Below are 22,148 nucleotides of genomic sequence, written 5' to 3' on the forward strand. Positions count from 1 at the left end.
GCATTAAGATTCAATCTGAGATTTTGTTCGCAATTTGGATCACGGCCAGGGATGACTTACGCAATTTGCTGTCAAATTAAATGGAGCTGGACAAAAAAGTCCACTGGAACACACCAAGAATGGCTGCTCGGGACAAACAAGTTTGGGCATTTCCTCAGGACTATTGCTCTGAATCCCTTGAGGGAAGGGGGAATCTGGATGCAGTTTCGGCAAGGAACAGATTTGTTTGCTAATGATTGTGATCCTGATAGTGTGATGAGTGAGAACTTTTTTCACTTTTCCAACCCTTGCCAATTTAAGCCCCCTTCATTACTGCCTTGGAGGGAACATGGGAGACCCGTGCCAGAACAGATCTGCAAAGGTGCGTCTCTGATCTTCTCACAAACAATGTCTTGCACAATTTCCCCCAGACAGCATTAACAGTCATTCCGGTCTCATAGACTGAGCTATATGAGGCCAAATGTAGTATAGCTTACATTTAAAGCCAGACTGAAAACATAAGGTGCTTATTAGCTGAACTAAAATGATGCCTTTTTAATTGTTACAGAACTGTAGGCATCACATGATGGATTTTAGCCTTCACCTGAGAGGCAAAGATGATATAAAGCACTGCACAAACAAACAACAGAAAAAGGCATTAAAAAAATTTCTCTGTGGTGTAAGACAGAAACTGTAATTATGGCAGGCACGAGAGAGGAATTTATATTCGGTTAGATTCTAAACATCTTAGTGATGGGGGAAAGGGTCCATACTCTTGGGTGAAAGGAATGCAGTGGAAAACAAATGAAACAGTAGATCCCTGACTTATAGGTGGGAAATGCCCTTGGACTTCTGGGCATACCCTAGCTGGGACCACCACCGGAACACTGGAGAGAGCCTATGATGGGATTAGTGATGTCATAGCTCTGAGCCACCAATGAGAAACAGTCTTAATTTTAGCTAAAAGCCATTAAATTTTTACCTTCACTCTCTCTTCCCCTCCATTAGAAGTGTTAAGTTTTGGCTTCCTTTTTGAGACCACTCTTGGCTAGGAAACAAACCATTTTACCACTTCATAAAAATGACTGCGTAAAAGACACCAGCAGAGAGCAACAAAAGCTCTCTTGGGATGGAACTTCTGGCAGCCAGGTAGGCTCAAATGTTGGTCTAGTAGTAGAAGGGACTCATATTCCTGCCTCAGCAAAATGTCAAGTTACTACATGTCATGGATATTCAGGCTTGCTTTAGAATAGTGGAAACCATGAATGCTGAATCACTGAATTCTAAGTGTCCACTGTACACAGTATGATCTCATCTATGTTACGACCTATAGACAAGACTGGAAAGAAACATAGCAAAAGCATTAACACTGGTGATTTGTGGGCACTGGAGATTGTTAGTGAGGTTTACTGTGTTCATTATGGGCTTTTAACTCATCGACATTTCTTAGTTAGCATTAAGCACCAGAAGGAAAAAAAAGCCATAAAAACATAAAAATTATCTTGAAAACATGGGCTAGGTGTCAACCATCTCCTTAGCTTCAAGAACCCTTAGATGAGCCAATCCATAACCATGCGAACCAGAGGAAATCATCAGTGAGTGAAACGAGTAGGGGATGTCATTTGGTTCACTAGTTCAACTATAAACACTTAGTTATTACAAAGTAAATTACTGTAAACAATGAGGCTGTTTTGGTAAACAAAAAAAAATTGGGCATCAAGGATTATGGCAAATGGTCATCACAGCCAATTTATTTCTGGTTTGTTTTGGTTTCCGATGTGTGCAATGAGAGAATTCCTATTATCGCAGAGAAGCAGATATGTAGTGGTAAGTTCTAAACAGCTCATCCTGCAATCTTAGGATACTTATTTTTCTGGCCAAATAGACATATTGAAGAACTTAAGGATGAGGGCAAAAAGTAGTTACTTTGGTGGGATAACATTTTTATAACTGTTCCAACAATGCTTATAATTTAGCTGAGCTGAATCAGTTAAAATTAGTTTAACATGTTTGACTATATGAACTTCTTGTGAGTTCTTGTTGAAAACACTTCAAAATATACCAAATGAAATTCAGGGAACCAACTCTGTGGAGTGACAGGTTCTGTAGGCCAAGTCTGAACACCGCTAACTTAATGCAACAAACAATCCTCTCACCCCCATTTCGTGGGTGAGAAAACTGAGGTCCAGAATGAACCAAGGGCTCCAGACCAATTATTTAGTGTACTTTTTGCTGTCCATGGTACTTCCCAGCCTTGACAGGCAATAAACTTGGCTGTGTGAATGGGATTTTGCTTTCAAATAATACATAACAGGCCCCCAATCCTAGTCTCACACAAGTAAAGTGAACAACTACCTCAAGGGCTTGATAAAAGGAATTTCTTTTGGAATTAAAAAAATATCTGACTGTCGGTACTAAGGACGTCTACATTTTCCCTTTTGGGGGTTTCTAATTTTAGACACAAAGGTGATAGTTTAATGTCATTGTGTCACTCCTGATTTGACTATGAGGCAGTTATATCTGTAGTTAGAAAGCAGTTTCTTGAGGGTTTGACTCTGTGATGTCTAAAGGGAGGGTAGACGTTTGTTACACAGTATCTTCTCTGGAACCATCACTTCTGTTTTCTCTTGGAATTCAGAAAAGTTGCTTTGACTCCAGGTATGCAAATAAGGACAATGAATTTCCCAGTGATCCTGAAGTATCTTAACCTTGGGGCAACAAATCTACATTTCCTAAAGAGGTTTCCTCTTAAATCTCTCCTACTGGTAAGTTTTAATTTTTACAGCTTTGTTTAATCACCTCTGCAATAAAAAAGCAGCTTCCTGACATTTGCCTCTAACTTGCATTTTCTTTCTCTTTTCTCAGTTTTCTTTTTTTTCCCTTAATAGCCACCTGTCCCAACATTTATACATATGCTGTATTAGATGTTTTAAAATAACATAGGATGGAGACAAAGCAAAAATTCCAGAGGCAAACCTCTTTCATTATAACATGGCCTTTTGCTTTTGGATAATAAGAAAGAGGCCACAAGTATGACTCCAACAGAGAAGATAAATAAAAATCAGGAGCCAAAAAAAAAAAAATTGAGTAAATTATAAACATTTTCTTAAAATTGTTACGCTGAAAAGAAATTTAAAAAAAAATCAATCTAAGAAACACTGCCCTCAGATTGGGAATACACATTACCTTAAAGGAGACTAAAGGAGTATAAACAAATAAACAAATAAAAAACGAAACAAAAAAAATTGTTAACAAAAATACTTTTATCTCACAACTGTCTTCCACGGTCATCTCTTTATGGGAGTTTTTTTTTCCCCAGTTGTGGGAGTGAATCCCTCATTTCTCCTAGAAATTTACACACAAATTATCATGAAAACACAGGTAAAGACTTTCAAAGTCTTCCTCTGGCTGAGCCCACCTGTCTGAATTAGGATAACTATGCTTTTTTGCATAACTGGTCTTCTGGTATAGATATAAAGATGTATAATAGAATAACTTAAAAATAGGGTTGAATTGCATTAGTTATAATTATCTTGGCTAAAAGTGCTTCATACTCTTAATATTTCCAAAATAAAAAAAGTCCAAGCAAAATTTTAACACCTCATTCAGTTTTTAAACCGTATCCAATTTTCAATACATAATTATCTGGTGTAACATGAACCTAAACTAAATTAAACCTCACCTAAATTATATAATTATAAAATATTGATTCTGTGTCTTTAATGGAAACCTGTCAGTCGGAGTTCAGTTTTATGAGCTAAGTATTTGAAACAGGCAATTTTGTATCATGTGTAGAATTTAGAATCCATGAATATGAAACAGACAGAGTACAAGAAAATAAACTTTCGGAAGTTAACAGCAGAAAACAAAAACTTCAAAGTGATTTTCATGCACGTTGTTCATGTACTATTTCAAGTATCTCAAGTTTTATTTTTATGTAGCTATACTTACTAAACTATGATTTAAAAGTAATATTGAGGTGTTTCTCAGAAATCCAAGGAGCTGGGGGAAGGATTTTTAATCTTTTGGAGTTCACGATCAGTTTTCCAGAAGAATTTTTTTTTTTTTATTTCTTCTCTCCTATGCATGGATAAGGAAGCTGATAAAGACATCTACCAGGAAGTGTTGCACCTACAAAGGCGAATATCACACCACAGATAGACTGCTGACCTGGACTTTTATGACTCCTCATCATCTGAGATGTTTCATTAATCAATCTGATTCTTAAATCTAATTGAGGGCCAGTCATGGTTTCCAAAAAGCCATAGCTGACAGTGAAAATGTCAGGTGCCTCTTTAGAGCTCCTAATTTAAAAGAACTTTAAGAAAAATCTGACTATTGACAATAACTCCTGCTTTCTCCTTAACAAAGGCTGAATTTGTTAAAATTAGAGTTATGGACCACCCCTGGCTCAAACAGGTCAACTGTGGTCCTTGAATATGGTCTGCTTTGATCACGTCAAACTCCAGTGACGGAGTTAAAATGGAAAGTCTCCTCGGAACACCGCGCCACCACACTGGCCTGGACCTTGTTAAGGAGAGACAGAAGTACCAGAATCAAAATAAATCAGAAGAGAAAATAATGCTTAAGAGAACTCCCCAAGTGGAGAATTGTAGACCCTGAGAGGGCATCATCTAGCTTCAAGACTGAGGGGCATGGGTAACCAATAATGCATGATTAGGAATGGACCCTGGACAGCGAAGCTTATTTTTCATTAAAAGATTTAAGAAGCTTAGCAGAAACACGATTTGTATTTATGACAAATAAACTGGTAAATTTGACTGACCTGGCTGGGCAAGGATCCAAGTTGCACTCTTGAAGTTTGGGTTTGGGTTTGACGTTCTCCGGGTAATAGTGGCAGTACTGATCAGCAACCACACGGTTGCTCCGAAGATCGTAACACTCGGCCGATGTCAGCTGGTAACCTGTAGTATCAAACCATCCAGGCAAGTTTAAGACGCACCAACCGTGGTAAAATATAATGCAATAGACTTCTTTATGCTTTTTGGTCATCTCACATTAATGGAAATTCTTCCCCAATGGTTCAGTAATTTCCAGGACAAAAGACAGATAAATGGGAGGCTCATTAATTTTTGCAGACCTCCAATATTATTTTTCCACTCGAATTTTAACAATTAAATTTTACTCTAAGGTTTGGATTATAGAAGGGCAGAGCTAGGTAGTAAGACTCTGCTGTAAATCCTTCCTTATTAATTTGCTTTATATAATTTGAAAGTGTAACAGAGATTTCTGTATCCAAAAAAGATGATCGGTGTTTATTTGCCAAGCATTAAGTTTTGCAAGGATGCAAAATTGCCTCCATTGTATCTGGGGCATCAGGGAGAATAAACTCCCAAATCAATAGCATAAACTCTAACACCGCTCCCCTGGATGAATGGGGGATAATGGGATTCAACGCAAGATCTTGCCAGCCACCTGAGAGTATCATCTTTGGCCATACTCAACCTGAGTGGGTTTGGCTGAGTAAATGTAGGATGAATCCCTCCAGAGCACCACCACCACCACCAATAATAGGACTCCCCTAATGTTCAGTTTCTTCTTCACCTGAAATCCTTTGCCATTGCTCCTTCAATTAAGTCTCTAGCTGACATTTTTTAGTTTCTGTGCACACATTTCCACTGTTTGGAGAATTCTTTTAAAAAATAGCATTGCTGAGTACTACCTAGTAGTATTCATGATGTGTGAGACCTTTCCCACCTGCCTCTCTCTCATCTTGTGCATTTCTGGTGAGGCGGTGATGAAGACTGAGATTCTTAGCATGAAAAATAAAAGTACATGGGGAATTTTTTTTTTTAACTTAGGCTTTTGTATTTTCTAACCCTAATCAACCTCCAAAATATATATTCTCCCTGGCAGGTGGTTGAGTATTGTTATTGCTAGATATGTGTTACCAAGTCAGAATTAGAATAATTAAAGACTTGCCAAAGATTTTAGGAAATCAGAAGAAAGCTTATAAACCAGATTTCTTGGCTTGGGGCTGTGTTCTCAGACCACCCACAAAAATTAATTGTTCATTAAAGACCCCAAAAAAGACCTTTTAACAATTTTACTGTAAAGATGAAAAGCATGGAAAGTAATAGGTAAGAACACATGTTCCATTAAGCTTTTTATTTTATAAGAAAACCAAAGAGAAAAATCACCTTGTAAATAGTAAGTATACTTTTATTTTTCAATTATATTATACTCTAAAGCAGATAATGTTATGATAAACTAAGCATTTTATAATTAAAATTATAACATAATTTTATAAGTGAATCATTTTATATTTTTATAATTTTATAATTTTCCATATAATAATTTCTACTCAAGGACAGAATTTATCATGTAGTAAAATGTGGGCATAAGCAACAAGTAAATCATAATTTGTCAGCTTACAGATGTTATTGTCAGTCTACCTGAGAGTGTGTGAAATGAAGGTGTAGGGCAAAAATGAAATAAATGACCAAAATGGCCAGATAATTGTGTTTTCAAGCATTTCACAAGGTAATTGGATTAGCAGTTGTTTCTTTACACTTAGCAAGATGGTCAACCCCTTGAATGTGGAACCAAAAATATAAAAGGGAACTCAGAGATCACTTCTTCACTCATTTTCAAGCTGTGGTCCACGAAGCGGGAGGGAAGCTGATTTCCACATAGCTTCTATCTTCATTTTGAGTAATACTCCTTTTATCTGGGCTTCCTAGTAAGATTTCCTTTGAAGCAAGGATTTGATTGCTCAAAACATTTGAAGACCACGAATGCTTCTCCTTCTTCACTAAGATGTGAGGGAAATAAGGCTGAGAGGGGTTGGATATATATGAATCTAAACGGAGTTGCTTTATTATACAGCAAGGCATTGCCAACGTTACTGAAATTATACTCCATCAGCAGCTCTATGTGAAGCAGACATAGTGGGCATATTACTGAATTGTTACTTCTCACAAAGCATGGCTTGCATTAAAAAAGAAAAGAAGAAAAATAATTGTTCGGATTTCTTTCCTCAAAACTATTTCCTCTGCTAGTCATTAACAGGTGTATCAAAATAACATATTCTCAGGAAACATCCAAGTAATTGGCATTTTACTTCTTATAAAATTCGTTTTTCTCTTCTGGACAGACAGAACAAATGGAAACACTATTTTGTTGAAATGCTTAGAATGTCAAATTAATAGTTATTTAACAACCAAGTAGAACCACGTGAAGGTCTTTTTGACTAACTGCTTTTAAGCTAAAACCTAATGTTATTCTTAGAACTTCATTTTTGGGGGTGTGTTCACATTATGCTGATGAAGATGAATTATTTCTTAAGTTCTTACTGTCTAAAAACTTAATAGGTAATAGTTTGTCTCTATTTTGAGGTACCATCCTTTTCTCTTGTCACAATAATCTAGTGATACCCTTGTGGATTAACTACTTAATTTACCACTGTCCAACTAACAGGCTTCTTTGAAGGTGGAGCCAGAATTTTTTGATGTGCTGTTTTTTAAAGGAATATACATACAATTTTATGCTCATTAAACCAGCAAAATTAAACAATTCTTATAATCCACCAATACCGGCTCCATTGGCAATGAAACTCAACTACTCATACGCTGCTTATTACCATTCTGGAAAGAATTTTTGTAGTAGATGCCAATAGCCACAAAAATTCTGAAACTCACTCTTGAGAATTTATTCCAAGGAAATAATTTGAAAGGAGCGAAATACTTAGGTATTAAGTTATTCATGACATTAAAATAGGAAAGTTTAAATGGACTAAATCTTCTATAGGGATACGGCTAAATAAATTATAAAATATTTTGAAGCAATTATTATTTAACCATTATAATTATCAAGATTAGAAAGTAGGGGGAAATACCTTTTCCAGTAACACAAAATGCAATCGGTGTTGCAGATGTGACAGAGTAGAGATAAGAATTCATTATGTGACTTTTCAGGAGAGCTGTGTTTTCATGAATAAAACAGGCAAGTGCATTCCACTTATGGCACAGATGATGGGATAGGGTTTAATAATAATGGAGTCTAAGTCTATAGCACAGGGGCTTTTTTTCTGGTAATAAACTAATTCCTTAATTAAATTAGTCTCTGATTGTTTTTGGACATAACATGCTAAGTAGTAGGCCTGACAAACACTCTTTATTTGACTTCTGAATAAGTCAGTTCCCTTCAACCAGGTGAAGAGTTTATTCTCAAAGGAACAGAATAGAGTCAAGGCTGTTTCCACTAATGGAACTCAGCCAACAGGAATTGTTCATAGGGCATCCAGATGGAGGTATCCTCCTTACAGGAGGACTTCAGGATTTGGCCCCATTGAGTATAAAGAATCAGACCCATCACAGCATCAATTTCTTCCATATGGAAGTGACTATTTTCATAACAGCCAAATCTTCCTCACAGAAGCCAACATTGAGAAGGGTAAGTGGACACCATTACCTCCTCCACAGGTTGCTGAGCAAGGAAAGAAATCTGTCTCCCTCCATCGGTGGATGATGGGCTGGTAGAAGATGAACTGGACTGTGCTGTCAGCGGGCCCCGAGTTGTGGATCTGCAGGAGATAAAAGCAAAGTGAGAAACCGGTATGACAGGGAGGGATTTTCTTGGTCCCTTGCAACTTTAGACCAGAATGCATGGTGGCCTGGATGGTCTTAGGCTGCATGAAGAACTGCATTGGGAGAGAAGTGGCTATAGCAATATCATCGATCTTACCCAACAATCGGACACCATCATGACCATCACTTTTCAGCTGGGTTGTTATGGAACAAGGGATCACAATGTCTCTACTTGTGATTCAGGTAGGATCTTTATCCAGGCCACTTACTCACTCTCTTTCTTTCCTGTGTTTCCAGCTTCTCTGGTAAAACAGGAAAATTATGTGGATTTTTATATGTGATGTATGTATGTGGATTTTTATTTTATTTTACTTATTTCTTTATTTTAAAGATTTTTTAAAATTCATTTGTCAGAGACAGAGAGCAGGGGGAGAAGCAGGCAGAGGGAGAAGCAGGCTCCCCACTGAGCAGGAGCCTGATGCAGGACACTGGGATCATGACCTGAGTCAAAGACAGATGCCTAAATGACTGAGCCACCCAGGCATCCCATATATGTAGATTTTTAAATGTAGGTTACAAAGTAGACAATTTGTTCTGGGGAAATTATAAATGCCAAACACTGCAAAAAAAAAAAAGAAAGATCCTGTCTTTAGTTAAGAAAAAAGAATTAAAGAATTAAGTGGCTCTGCCCACTCGGAAACATGGCGTTTCCTGGCACTTTCGTGATTCATACATTTTAATGTGCAGAGTTACCAGTTGGAAGCTTGCTAAAATGCAAATTCCTGGGCTCTTGCAGGGCAAAAGCAATGGAAATATTGATGGTCCAAGTACCAAGCTTTGAAAAACACCAACTTACACTACAAAAGCAAGTACTTTGAATACAACATGTCCTTATGGAAATTACAAACCCGTTGCATTTTGAAAGAGGGGAAGTGAGGCAATAATTCTTTAATAGTTCTTAAAAGTACAAGGTTGAGAAAACATAATCTAAAAGAGAAGGAAAAAATACCCAACAGAAGCAGGGTCTTGATTTCACAAAGATCTAATCACATGCCATATAACACTAAGACAGTCTGGAAAGGCTTGGACTAAAGAAGTTCCATGGACAACCAAGAAGGCCACCTCTTCAAGACAGTAGAGGTCTAACAGTAAATCACGTGGTCTACAACTTCGTTCGTGTTTTCAAGTGTTTCAAGGATAAACTGATGGATTTGGCCTTCAGGTTTTTTAAAAAAACAGCCTATTTCTCTGCTACTGAGTTGAACAACTGGATTAAGAACTGGATTATACATCGAGGAACACTGGAACACAGGGAGTAAGTGTTAAACCCTAGACCAGTTTTTGGACTTTGGATAAAAATGTTGGAAATATTTGTCAGATAATATGCAAGAGCTGGAAAAGGAGAAAGAAGAGAGAGAGAACTATAGAATATCTCATAATTATGCTGGCATTCTGACCCATGGAACATCGAGGTCTTTCTTAATTAGAATAAACAGTGATGCAATCACTTACTTTAAAGCAAAAACAGCTGAAGCAATATGGTATCTTTCACAAAAGGAGAGCAAAGCCTACAGATTAATATTTTTCAATTCTATGTGTCAGATACAGGATACCTAATTGCTTGCTCAGAGATGTAGTATTAATCACATTCTTTGGAAACTTTCTCTCTCTCTCTTTTTTTAAGCTCACAAAAGCCTATAGCTCTCTTGGGATGTGTGGTTTCCATGCTGGAAAGGTATTAGAAGAGGACTCTCATTTGAACACCAAAAAAGACCAGAAGATTTATTTAGGCTTAGAGAGATGGATTGTTTTGCAGAGATCCCTTTTGGGATGCTTGAAATTAAACTAAGTCCTAGAAAAGTGGAGGAAAAAACAAAAATGGGAAGGATATAACATCAAAATCCTTGGAGAAACCTTGTTCTAGAATACCTACACAGTGTCTGGGCTCAGTTTTTGATTCGGTTAAAGATGAAAAAGATGGAACATGTCAAATTTTCAGCTTCCTGGAAGTTACCAGTAAAAGTACCTTGTGCCCTGAGAGTAAGGAATGCATGTCAAGAAGGTCTAGTGTTAAGAGGGAGTGTTAGTTAATGCTATGTTGAAGGAAATAAAACCAGGAGTTTAGGGAGACTATAGTTCCTAATGAGTCCAATGAATCTGAAGTACACGACCATGAATGCAGAGACAATATACCTAAATTTGAAGAGATTGGAAATGAACAGGGGTATTGTTTTTTCAAATAGATAAAAATAGTCATGATGTATCCAATCTGTGACCACATAATCTTACTTGGTTCTACAGTGATAATATTCCTGGTTCTCTCTTCTCTATAAGCACCCTTTCTTAATTATAACCAACAACTACACAACTACCACAGCAATCAGCACTTATTATGTTCCTACTGTATGCAGAGTACATTTTATTTGTATTAAATCAAATCTTAGAACTACTCTTTATTATCTTTCAACATTTGCGTTATAACGAGAGAGATGAGTCTCAGGGAGATTGAGTGACTTGCTCCAAGCCACACAGCTAGGGAAGAGGAGAGCTGGGATTTGAATTCAGGTCTGCCTTGGCTTGAAAGCTGCCATTCTTTTCATGGTACCAAGCAATTCTGTTAGTTAGCATTAGTGCTGTGGAGACACAGGTATTTATTCTTAGTGGTGGCCTTGTACTGCTCTTTTCAGTTTCCTCTTAATTTTTCATTTGAAAGGAGGAAAAATATGTTTAAAATAAAGAGGCTAAACTGATGACTAACTCTGATGGCCTAATTGCTGCTCACAGAGATGAGGTGCCATGTTCCTTGTTTCTGGTCTTATTAATTCTGGGACCTTTGTTATCATTAGCTCTGGAGATTTATACACCCTAAATCCTCAGACATCAGGTTCTTGTTGTTCCGGGATGTTGAAAGCTTCAGTTTGACACATTAGAATTTAGTTTTAGGGAGCTAAACACATCTGGCATATGTAATTTGGGCCTCCTTAGTTAATAAAGGAAAAGAATGTTCTGAAACAATCTTTTCTTCCTATAGTTACAATGATCCAGTGTTTCTAATTTAATAGAAGGACTTCTCACACTGAAAGGAAAAAGAGAAGACAAAAACTGGTCACCTTGCATAGCAACTGATATCACTGTCATAAAAGAGTCACAGGACAGGACAAGTGTGTGAGTGGGTAACGGATGAACATTAGGTCCACATAAAATCGAAGGAATCAAGAAGACATTTCAAATGCATGAAAAACATCATCAAGTACACAAAGGATCTCCCAGTTGATGCATTATGAAATGCCATACGTTTTCCCTCTCAGTTGGGAAAAGGGTAACTTGTGAACCTTGGCTGTTCCCCTACTATGTTCTTTGCTCTCCCTAGTGTTGTAGAAACCTCTGCCTCAGACAAGCCAGCAGGGGGTTGGGAGTCAGGCATCCCCTCATGCTCCTTGGCTGCTGAATGATGCCCAGGGTGTTGTTTCATGCTGTTCAGAAAGATGTGTGAACGCATTATCTGTGTCTAATGCTCTAATTGATGCAAATGCAAATCACAATTTTCCTACTATTATGGTGACTTAGGTACTCATCATTCTGCTTTTCTCTAGGGTGTTCTTCTGTAATTTCTAGAATGGGGACCAACGGAATGGGTACCTTAACTGCTTTCACAAGGAGAGCTAAGTTGAAAGTTCTAGTGAAGGGTGGACCATGACTGAAAAAGACCCTGTCCTGGCTGAGAAAGTCCTTTTCTCTCATTGGGGCTGCAGCTTTAGAAGGAGGCACATGCATGTTCAGGAAGAAATACAAAGGCCTAACCTAAGACTGTGGTGGCAAAGAAGGACAAGGAAGAATCGTCTTCAGATGGTATGGAGGTAGAATGCACAAAATTTAATGTCTAACTGGGGGTATATAGGAGAAGGGGAAATCAGTGTGAATCAAAGTTTTCTGATGTGGCTGGGTGAATAGCCCATTAATTCTGCAAGATAGGAAATAAAGAAGATTAAGTAGGTTTCTGGGGCTAGACAGGTCCAGTTTTGGACACGTTGCGCTGGTTGTGCCTATGGGATATCCAAGTGGTGCTAAGTAGAAGGCAGCTAGATGTATAAAATGCATCAGCAACACTGTCAACTACTGATATGTGAACAATAGTACTTGAATCCAATTCTCTATTCTCAGTATGTGTATTAACTCTTGCAGGATTACTAGGGAAAGGAATACAAATGGTTTATCCAGCAGCACTCTAAGGGTTGCAAAAAATAAAGACATCTCTCACTACTGTATTTGTACACTGTATTTGTACACTGAAATGAAGTGATTTAACCACCCACATCATCATTTCTCCTGTGAACTATCTCTGCTGGTTTTGCAGCTTCTTGTCCACATGAGTGTGGCTGGCACCTGGACCGACAGACAGACAGACAGAGACAGAGAACAGTGCTCTGGAACCCTTCTTCCATCCAACCTCACTGTCTATCCCATTTTCCTATGTGCGTTCTTACTTCCAGCTGCCACAGGGTCATTGAGTCTTAGCTTAAATCAAATGTCCTCTGGCTCTAGGTCCCATGATGAAAAATTTATGGAGTCCTGGACACATTACAAGTTTTACAGCTTTACAGCTGAAATCCTTCAGGTCCTCCTGACCCACTGAAGGAAAAAAATATGTTTTATTTTATTGTGATTCCCAAACATTCTTCTAGTATGTACATTTCACCTACAGAATGGATATGTTGCTTCCAGCAATGTGTTTTATATTACCTTGAAGAGTAGGGAAACTCTGATAGGAGGAAACAGAGAAAACAGAACTTGTAATGGGACATAGGACCAAGTCTATGGGTCATTAGTCTGTCCTTCTCTTTGACTGAGAACACCTTATGTGAGTCAATGACTCTACCCTAACTTGTTTCCAAAACAGTTTCTATCCTCCAACTAATGATGTGCTGGTCTTTGTTTTTATTAAATTGTATATGTATATAAACACACAAGAATTTTCTTAGGACCTTAAAAATATCATCTGCTCTTGAAAAATCCAGGATATACTTTATACTCATGAATTAAACTTATTCCAGATAATAGAATTTCTAAATCTATACCCAAACTCCAAATCTCTCTCTCTGTTCAGGAGACTCTAAGTAACGCTTTGGATATGTCTTGAAAATAAGGTAGCTAGCGACGTTTACCTTGACAATGAAATCTGCGGTGAGTGGTCCAGTCATTCTCAGTATCTCTTTGTCTGGAAATTTCTGGAAGTCGACACTAGAATTGTCCACAAGAAAGGTGCCTGTCGAGCTGAGACTGTTTTCACCTTTAGCCCCCTGCAGGGTTTTGGTTTCCAGATCTACAAGTTCAAACACATGTAAAGGGGAGAAAGATGTTCCCAGGGCTGCCCCAGACCACATGCAAGCACATTTCATAAAACAGTCTACAGCTATGTAAGGGAGAAGTACCATCCTTTATATGGCTGATGCCATTGAAATTGGGATAGAACCAAAATTTATGGGTGCCTCGATTACAGAGGAGTTTATGTTGCAAGTGAAATTATTTTAAAACTCATTAGCCAAGTGTTCAAGGCTCCCAGTCCAGAAATCTTTGACTACCCGATGATCACCTTAGGGTAGCCCACATTTCCACCATCCTATTCCTTAACTAAACCACGGCTATACATATCTTACTGATTTCGGTCTCTATGGGTCTCTGTTTAGAATACCCTCTAGTTTTCTTTTGATCCGTGAGATTCAGGGTGCTTCGCAGAGTTCCTCTCAGCACCTGTGTGACTTAATAGCCATGTATTACCTTGTGTGTATTTGTACTATCTGTTCTCTTACCGCGTGTGTGCTGTGGCTCGCCATGAAGAAATGATAGTAATGAGGACAAAGAAGTCAGCATTCTTTTTAGTTCACTCTCTTTTTAAAGTCTTGCTGGGTACCTAATATAATATTATGTGCATATATGATATTTTGTTAACTGCCAAAGAGAAAAAGAACGTCTTGATTCCCGGAGCATTCCAATCTGAATTTGACCAATGATAAAGGTGATGAAACGTCTCTTGTTGGAGGAAATGTGAGCAAGCTGGGGATGGTGGTAATGACACTGTGTATTTCAGAGCAGGTTAAATGCTCATGTGATTGAGAAATGATTTAAAACAACTGACCACTGTATGAAGAGGGACAGACTAAGTCTAATGGTTTCTCAACTTGCATAAGAATCCGTAGCTTTGGGGGTGCCTGGGTGGCTCAGTGGGTTAAAGCCTCTGCCTTCAGCTCAGGTTATGATCTCAGGGTCCTGGGATCGAGCCTCACATCAGGCTCTCTGCTCAGCAGGGAGCTTGCTTCCCCCTGCCCCCTGCCTCTGCCTGCCTCTCTGCCAACTTGTGATCTCTGTCTATTTATTTATTTATAAATAAATAAACTCTTTAAAAAGAAAAAGAATCCTTAGCTTTGGCAGAAGGATATAGTGCCAGGTGAGTCTCTGGGTCTCCTACCCCACATTCAACAAGAATGACTCCCTTCTTCTATGTCTTACAGATTAGGGATCTAGGATAGTTTTAGGACCTCTGGAGGTACTAAATTATTCCAAGTGTTGTCTATTTCAAGCTGGAATACCAACAGATAAAGAATGTTGGTGTCCAATGAAATGCCCACGACCCTCAAATGAATTCTGTGTAGCCCTTTTTCTGGAGTAGGTCAGGCTCCATCCCCCTGACCTAGAGAAGAGAGGTCCTCACAGAAGAACAGGAGGAACACCAAGGGGGAACAGGAGGGGAAACCACAGCTGTTGTCGTCAGAACAAAGCCAACATCATAGGATCTCCTTCCTCTAGCCTTCATTCTTCAAGCCACCTTATGTGAATGTGTACTCATTTGTAGATATAGCTCCAAGACATACATCAACTTAGTTTTGGAAAAATCCTGGAGGTCTAAGTCTGATCTGAGCAAATGATTCAGTTTTATCACCAGATCTCCCAGCTGTACTTCCCAAGGTGCTTCTGGTTGAAAATAAGCTGGGGCTGGACCAGACTGCCTGCCTAGTCTTTTTCTGGTTTGGCCCCAAATATTTCAGGTTAGTCCCATATTAGACCAGCTTCTGAGAGTTAAGTGCAAAGGGTTGCAAGAGAAATAGGGTGTCATTTATTCACATACTCATTTTACATTATATTTTATATTATATTCCAGATACACAAGACCAAAAGTCCTTCTTGAGTTCCATGTATGTTGTCAACAGGACGTCCGTTAGGGGGAAAAAATTCCATTTTGTTTTCCATCATTTACAAATATCATCCGCCACTTCACCTATTGAGTTCTTGGGACAATTAGAGCAAATGAGGCTCAGTCTTTAGCTTCTTAGTGATCACATAATTAGGAAAACTGGGAGGTTCATACATTTATAAAAATGAATTTCCACTTCAATCTATTCTTTGGGAGTCTTTCTTCTTCATGGAGGAGTCAGTCCCCTACTTGGTGATGATCTTTGCCTGGAAGTTTTATTCTGAGCAGGCGGGTCACTGCTCAGAAAAATACTGTTTTCGAGTGGGGTTGTTACATGAGCAGTTACCTCTGTCCAATCCTCCAGGGGGGAAGCAAATCATTTGAACGGTGATAGTGGACACACATGTATCATCCCTTGACATGTGAACATTATATTTGGGGGGAGGGGGTTGTTCAGGGTTAGAAAAGAGCCTGGACCCATATAAGGTGACATATCAGTTTCTTCTGGCTTTGCCTGAACTGTACCTTATTCCTTCCCTTCACGTGACCCCTCAAATCCCGCCCCTCCCATGAAATGTATTTATTTTTATTTTTAGAAAGACTATAGTAGGCTATCTGAACTTTCACAGGCTCCAATTTATCTTCCTCTTGTTTGTCTTTCTGGAATGATTTCATTTATAATCCAATTGCCAAAAGATAATGCTCGCTACCTAAATTGGTTTCCTAGGCATGTGTGTGGGAGGGGAGAAATTACAGAAGATGATAGATGGCTCTTTAGGAATCCAGGAACAGTCACTGCGGAGATCAGAAATGCTCAAGGGACCAGCTGAAGTCAAGCCTTTCAGCGGAACTGAATTTTGTAGAAAATACAATGTATCCTCTTATACCCCTTCCCTGGTTTGTGGCCTCTAATTGTCTGATCGTAATTTACAGGTCTACCTCTAAACAATAGTAAATGCTAATAATAAAAAAAGAAAAGATGTGGCTGTGTACTATTGTCTGGGCATGAGTGAAGATATCAATTCTTTCTAAATTCTGGTGGGGCCATGCTACCATTTGACCTTTAGGGTTGTGACTACCTATCAATCCTCAATCCCAATAGCTATCTTCAGTATATGAGGGCTTTGTATTGTCTTTAATACATGGAATGTTTAATCACACCACTATGGCTTTCTGTAAAGGTCCAGTTAAGGCTGTCTGGTGCTTCTATGTCCCCTGAATTGATAAAATAATAGAACATGAGAATAGGAAGAGAGAATGAAGGTGAGGAAGGGAAGGTTGGAAGGAAGAAGGGAAAAAAAAAGGAGAGGCAAGGCAAGAGAAAGACTGAGATTGATTGGAGAGGAAGAAGAGAGAGAACGAGAAATAGTATTCACAAAAGCTAAACATGTGCTTGACTCATGAAAAACCTATTGGGAGCATCTATTTTGTATTTTTCAGGATGAGTGTGGTTAGAGATAATTACCCTGAGGTTTCTGCTATCTCATCAAGCAGCCAAAAGATAAACAGAAGCGCTCAAAATATCATATTATGATAGAGTGGAAGGATTTGCACTTCTGTATTTTAATCTCTTCTGGGAACAAAAAATAATAGTGACTAAAATTCCCAATACCCAAAAGAAAACAACTGAGCTTACTTACACAAGTGATCAGGTCCTTTTAAGACGAGGCGAACATGCCTGCTTCCATAAGGAACAGCAACCACAGTATCATCCACTAGAAAGAAACAAAGGGGTATCTTAAAGGCACATAATTTGATACAAAATTATCAATTAGCTGCTATATAAATGTACTGACTTATGCACTCCCCCAAAGGACAATCATCTTTTAAGTGTTTGAAATAGGAACTCCAGTATTTGGGAATCAAAATTTCCATTTCCCTCAAAATAAAACATGCCAATGAAGCTCGTCACTAGTTATGTTATGGAGGACCTGACCTTTTAAAATACATACATATAAATTTTGATATATTGAGAATTGAATTTGCAAGTTTCCATTTCTGATTTTAAAACCTGGTTTTACATTACTAAACTTGTCCAGATTCTGAAAATGAAAATAAATTTGAATAGTCAAAGGATGACTGTATTATATCAAGATCCGAATTTCTTTCTAGCAAAGTAACTATCTTGGATTATTTGGAAAAATAAGAACAGGAGAAATCATCTTTGTATTTGTTAAATCTCTTAAGGGCAGAAATCATGCCTCCCAGTTCTTTAAAATCCTTCACCCTATGTAATATTATATATAGTAAGTGTCACAGGAATGGTTATGAACCTTTCCCCTCACCTACCCTCTCTGCTTGAAAATTATTATTTTCTGCTTGAAAATAAAAAAAAACAACTTTTTTGCGGGGGGGGCGGGGGGGCTGAATCACAGCCAGATTTAGAAATGGATTACTTTCACTCTACTTGCAAATTGAGATTCAATTCACTGGAAGCAGAACCTACTTTTTTTTTTTTTTTTTTTTAAATTAGAGGCATATTCTATATTCAAACACATCCCAGGCATTCTCACTTGTGGCATCTGTGACAATACCTCTCATTTATCTGCCACTAAGAGTTTCACTTTCTAAATTCAGCATTTACTCCTTCACCCAAAGCTTGTGACACAGGCAAAGAGGATGCTACAATCTCCATTTCATGATGATGAAATAGGGCCTCTGAGAAGTATCGGCAGAGGCCCATGGTCAAAACAGAGGAGGGCATTCCAGAAGAAAAGGAAAAAAGCAGGCACTTTAAATTCACCAGCATATTCAGAAGCTCTGTGGGATTCTTCATTTCCCGCATATTTTTCTGATATTATACATTATCATGCTCTCATTGGAAAAATTTAGTTTTCATAAGAGTAATCCTAAAAGATAACCCAATGTTCTGAGACTTACCATTATCCTTCTTTAGGAGAATCTGATTTCTACAAATGAATCTCAGAAGTTCCCTAACTTCTCTGATCTTTAGTTTCCTCATTTGTAAGACAGGGAAAACCACACTTGCCTCACAATATTGTTGTAAAAAGATACAGATATTGATATCAATATATAGATGTATAGCCTGGAACACAGGAGGCATTTTGTAAATATTACTTTCCTCCTTTTCTTCCAAATCTCCTTAAGGACAGGAACTGAAAGACTGTTTATTTTTACAATGATTTTAAACCCTCCAACATAGCCAGTTGAATGAGAAAGAAAAATCATATGCTCTCAATTCTTTCCCTAAAGAGGTTACATTTACCAAGTTCTCTCCAATGTTGAATATTCCACTCACACTACAACCTTCTCGCGGTTTTAATGTCATACATTGTTGAAGAAAAGGCTGAATCTCAGAGAGCCAAGACTTTGTGGCTGTAAGCACAAAACATGTAAGGAGAATATAGAAAAGGAACAAAAAGTGTTCAGACTGGGCCCATAGGGCTTTAAATGTCTTGCATAAAGACATGGATTTTTAAGTTTACAAAAGAAACTCAAAGCAGTTAAAACAATGGGATTTCTGGAAATAGAAAGTCTTTGTTTATCCACAGGTCAAATAAAGTGCAAGTAAAAGGGAAGCTTTCTGTTTGGCTCTGCAAGGCTCAGCGGCAGGCTTCTGACCCACACACAACTCAGGCGGCCTCCCTCTTGTTCTGGTGAGAAGCCACTCGCATTCCACTTACTGGGGCATTAACCCTAACTTCTGGCTGATGCGTTAACTTTGTATGCTCCCCAGGGAAGATGGGGAGAAACCCAGAAGGGTGTTGGGGGAAGAGGCTAGGATGGAGACAGGAGACGGGGCTAGAATGGAACGTCTCTTGATGCCCCTGCACCTGCCTAAGTCACAGTGAAACAGTGAAACAGTGAAACAGGGAGCATCGCAAGCTGGTGCAGACTTGAAGAGTCTGGCACAAGGCACAGGAAGTCATGGTCTGTTCTTTTGTGGTTCTGTAAAAGGCTGTAAAAGGCTGATGGACAAGAGACAGCTCATCAGGCAATCAGCAAGTTCATGCCTTTATTCCACAAATATTTTTCGAGTGTCTCCTAGTGTCAGGCTCCCTCCTAGGTACCAGAGATTCAGTGATAAAAAAGGCCAGCCAAGCAGCAGCCCCACAAAATGGTCCAAGAAAAAGGGACTCAAGATAAAAAACAAGGGAAAATACCACATGCTATGCCCTGCTCATGGAAATCCATAAAGCACATTGGTTTCTTAGAAGCCCTGAACTGAGGGCGCCTGGGTGGCTCAGTTGGTTGGGTGACTGCCTTTAGCTCGGGTCATGACCCTGGACTCCTGGGATCGAATCCCACGTCGGGCTCCCAGCTCATTGGGGAGTCTGCTTCTTTCACTGACCTCTCTCCTCTCATGCTCTCTCTCTTTCTCTCAAATAAAAAAAAAAAAAAATCTTAAAAAAAAAAAAAGAAACCCTGAACCCAAGAACTTCATTTCATTCTATGTAACCCAGAGTATCCCCAAAGAGTTTACCCAGAGTATTTTTATTAACACTGTTAACACTGATACATCTCAAAATGTAATTTAAGAAGTGGTGATCTTAATTTGACAGAAAGATAGGAAAAAATCGATATTATATTCTCACATTGATAAAAAGCCACTCTTTAGTTGGATATGTATTAATAATTGTCTTACTGGGGATAAATTCTCAATAATGAGGGATGGGCTGAGGGATTCTTCTACCTGGCATCTATCACAGTAGTGAGCACAGAATGGTGTTGAAGAGACATTGGAGAATATGTGAGTAGTCTGGCTTTATTACCCCTTTCTTTAGTGATTAATTCAATAGGTTCGGTTGGTGGGGCAGAAGGGTACACCCTCTTTCATTGGACCTCACATTCCTGAGGGTGCCCTTTTCCACAAAGACACACCGCTCTATGACCAAGAGCATCTGGCCTAATCTATTCCGGCTGTGCGACAGGACATCATGCCAGTCGTCAGGACTATTTCTAGGTTCTTAATCAACAATTCTGGAAGACCTGCTTCAGAGATCAAATAACATCTTTCTCAATTAAATCGACAAGCTTTCCATGAGAATCATAAATGCTGTCATTTCACAAATACCGGTTGTAAATGTCTTTTCTCAAGAAAATTGTAAAGATTCTACCTAAAATATTTCCTCAAAGAATCTACAGCTATATGTATATTCCACAGCTTTCTACTGAATATTTTTATTTGTTTTTCAATCTCATCATATGTAGACTTTTTTGTGTCATTCATTGCCGTAACACAAAAAGGTCATAATGATAATTTCTGAAGAGACAGGATTTCCTATTCTGATATCTGAGCTTGCCTTATTGTTAGACCTGTTGATGTGTATGTTTTTAAAGAGTCTTCCCTCTGAGTCTATGAGACTGGTAATTTTTTTAGGCCAAAGTGTCATCATTAATGTGGTTGGCTATGTATAAAAATAGCAGTACATACAGTCACCAATCTGAGGAGGTTTTCGTAGTATGTTTTTTTATCTTCATGCTATCTTTATTACCTTACAATGCATCCAATGAAATAAGGTGAAGCTGAGCATTTGAGCCCTTCAACTTCTCCCCACCAAGGTTCTGGGTCATTACACAATGGAGGACTCATACCCAACAGGCGAAACAAGATTGATCTTCCTCAGTGGTTGGGAACTTCATCCTTACAGCCGTCCATGCCAAAAACTTTGGAGCCAATCTTGACTTCATATTTATATCTAATCAGTTAGAAAATCCTATTGTCATAAGAGTCAAAATACCACATTTCACAGACTTTAAGACAAACGATCTCTCACATTCTAATATATGTGAAATCAGAAATTAGCCCACAATCAATGGTGACTTATATTCTTTCTCACTGAGGCAGTAATCCTGCCACAGTTCTCTTTGCCTGCACAGTTGCTAACACCGAAGTTGTTAACCCAGTTAACTAAGTTGCTAACACCAAAGCGGTCAGTATCAAACTTGCAAAATGGGTGTCAGCAGCTTGGAAGAAGATTCTAGGATAACAGGGGGACACCCTTATTGGAACTAAACAGTTGTGGGAGATGAGGAATCAGAAGTGCTTAATAATGCTGCCAAAGTCAGAGTCAAAAGCCAGTTACGCAGTTGTAAACCTGAGTTAAGAGCCCAGCATCAAGACTTCTCTTTCCTGATAAGATGGATTAATAGCACCCAGACTTAGTTTTCTGCCTGGAAACAACCAAAAGTCAGAAAATTATATAAAACCATGGTTTTCAAGATGCTGGACATCAGGCAAAGAAGGGTAGCAATCCGTGAGAATCAGGAAACAAGGTAGGTAAGTGTTAACACTGACCCAGCTTCCTGCTTCGAAAGATTTTCCTGGCTGCATCTCAGGAGGTAGGAACCCCAAGCCTGGAGGATTCCTCGAGCTGAGACAAAGTTGAGAATCCAAGAAGATGAAGGTTATATGGTATAACTTTATTCCATATGTTCAAAAACTTAAGTACATACATACAAAAATCTTCAGG

The 22,148-nt window shown here is 38.6% G+C and overlaps 1 protein-coding gene across 2 annotated transcripts in view; it reads right to left on the reverse strand.

Annotated features, from left to right (window-relative positions):
- The window catches only part of ADAMTSL1 (ADAMTS like 1), a 935,024-nt gene that overhangs the window by 237,280 nt on the left and 675,596 nt on the right, over positions 1 to 22,148 (reverse strand). For both annotated transcript variants that reach the window (XM_046023640.1, XM_046023641.1), the window contains 4 exons: positions 17,355 to 17,429; positions 13,691 to 13,848; positions 8,413 to 8,524; positions 4,766 to 4,904 (listed from right to left, as the gene is read on the reverse strand). In XM_046023640.1, coding sequence (XP_045879596.1) covers positions 4,766 to 4,904; positions 8,413 to 8,524; positions 13,691 to 13,848; positions 17,355 to 17,429 — 484 coding nt within the window. The remainder of the gene's footprint in view (positions 1 to 4,765; positions 4,905 to 8,412; positions 8,525 to 13,690; positions 13,849 to 17,354; positions 17,430 to 22,148) is intronic.

Source organism: Meles meles, chromosome 11 (genome assembly GCF_922984935.1).
Source record: "Meles meles chromosome 11, mMelMel3.1 paternal haplotype, whole genome shotgun sequence".
In the NCBI taxonomy this organism is placed as follows: Eukaryota; Metazoa; Chordata; class Mammalia; order Carnivora; family Mustelidae; genus Meles; species Meles meles.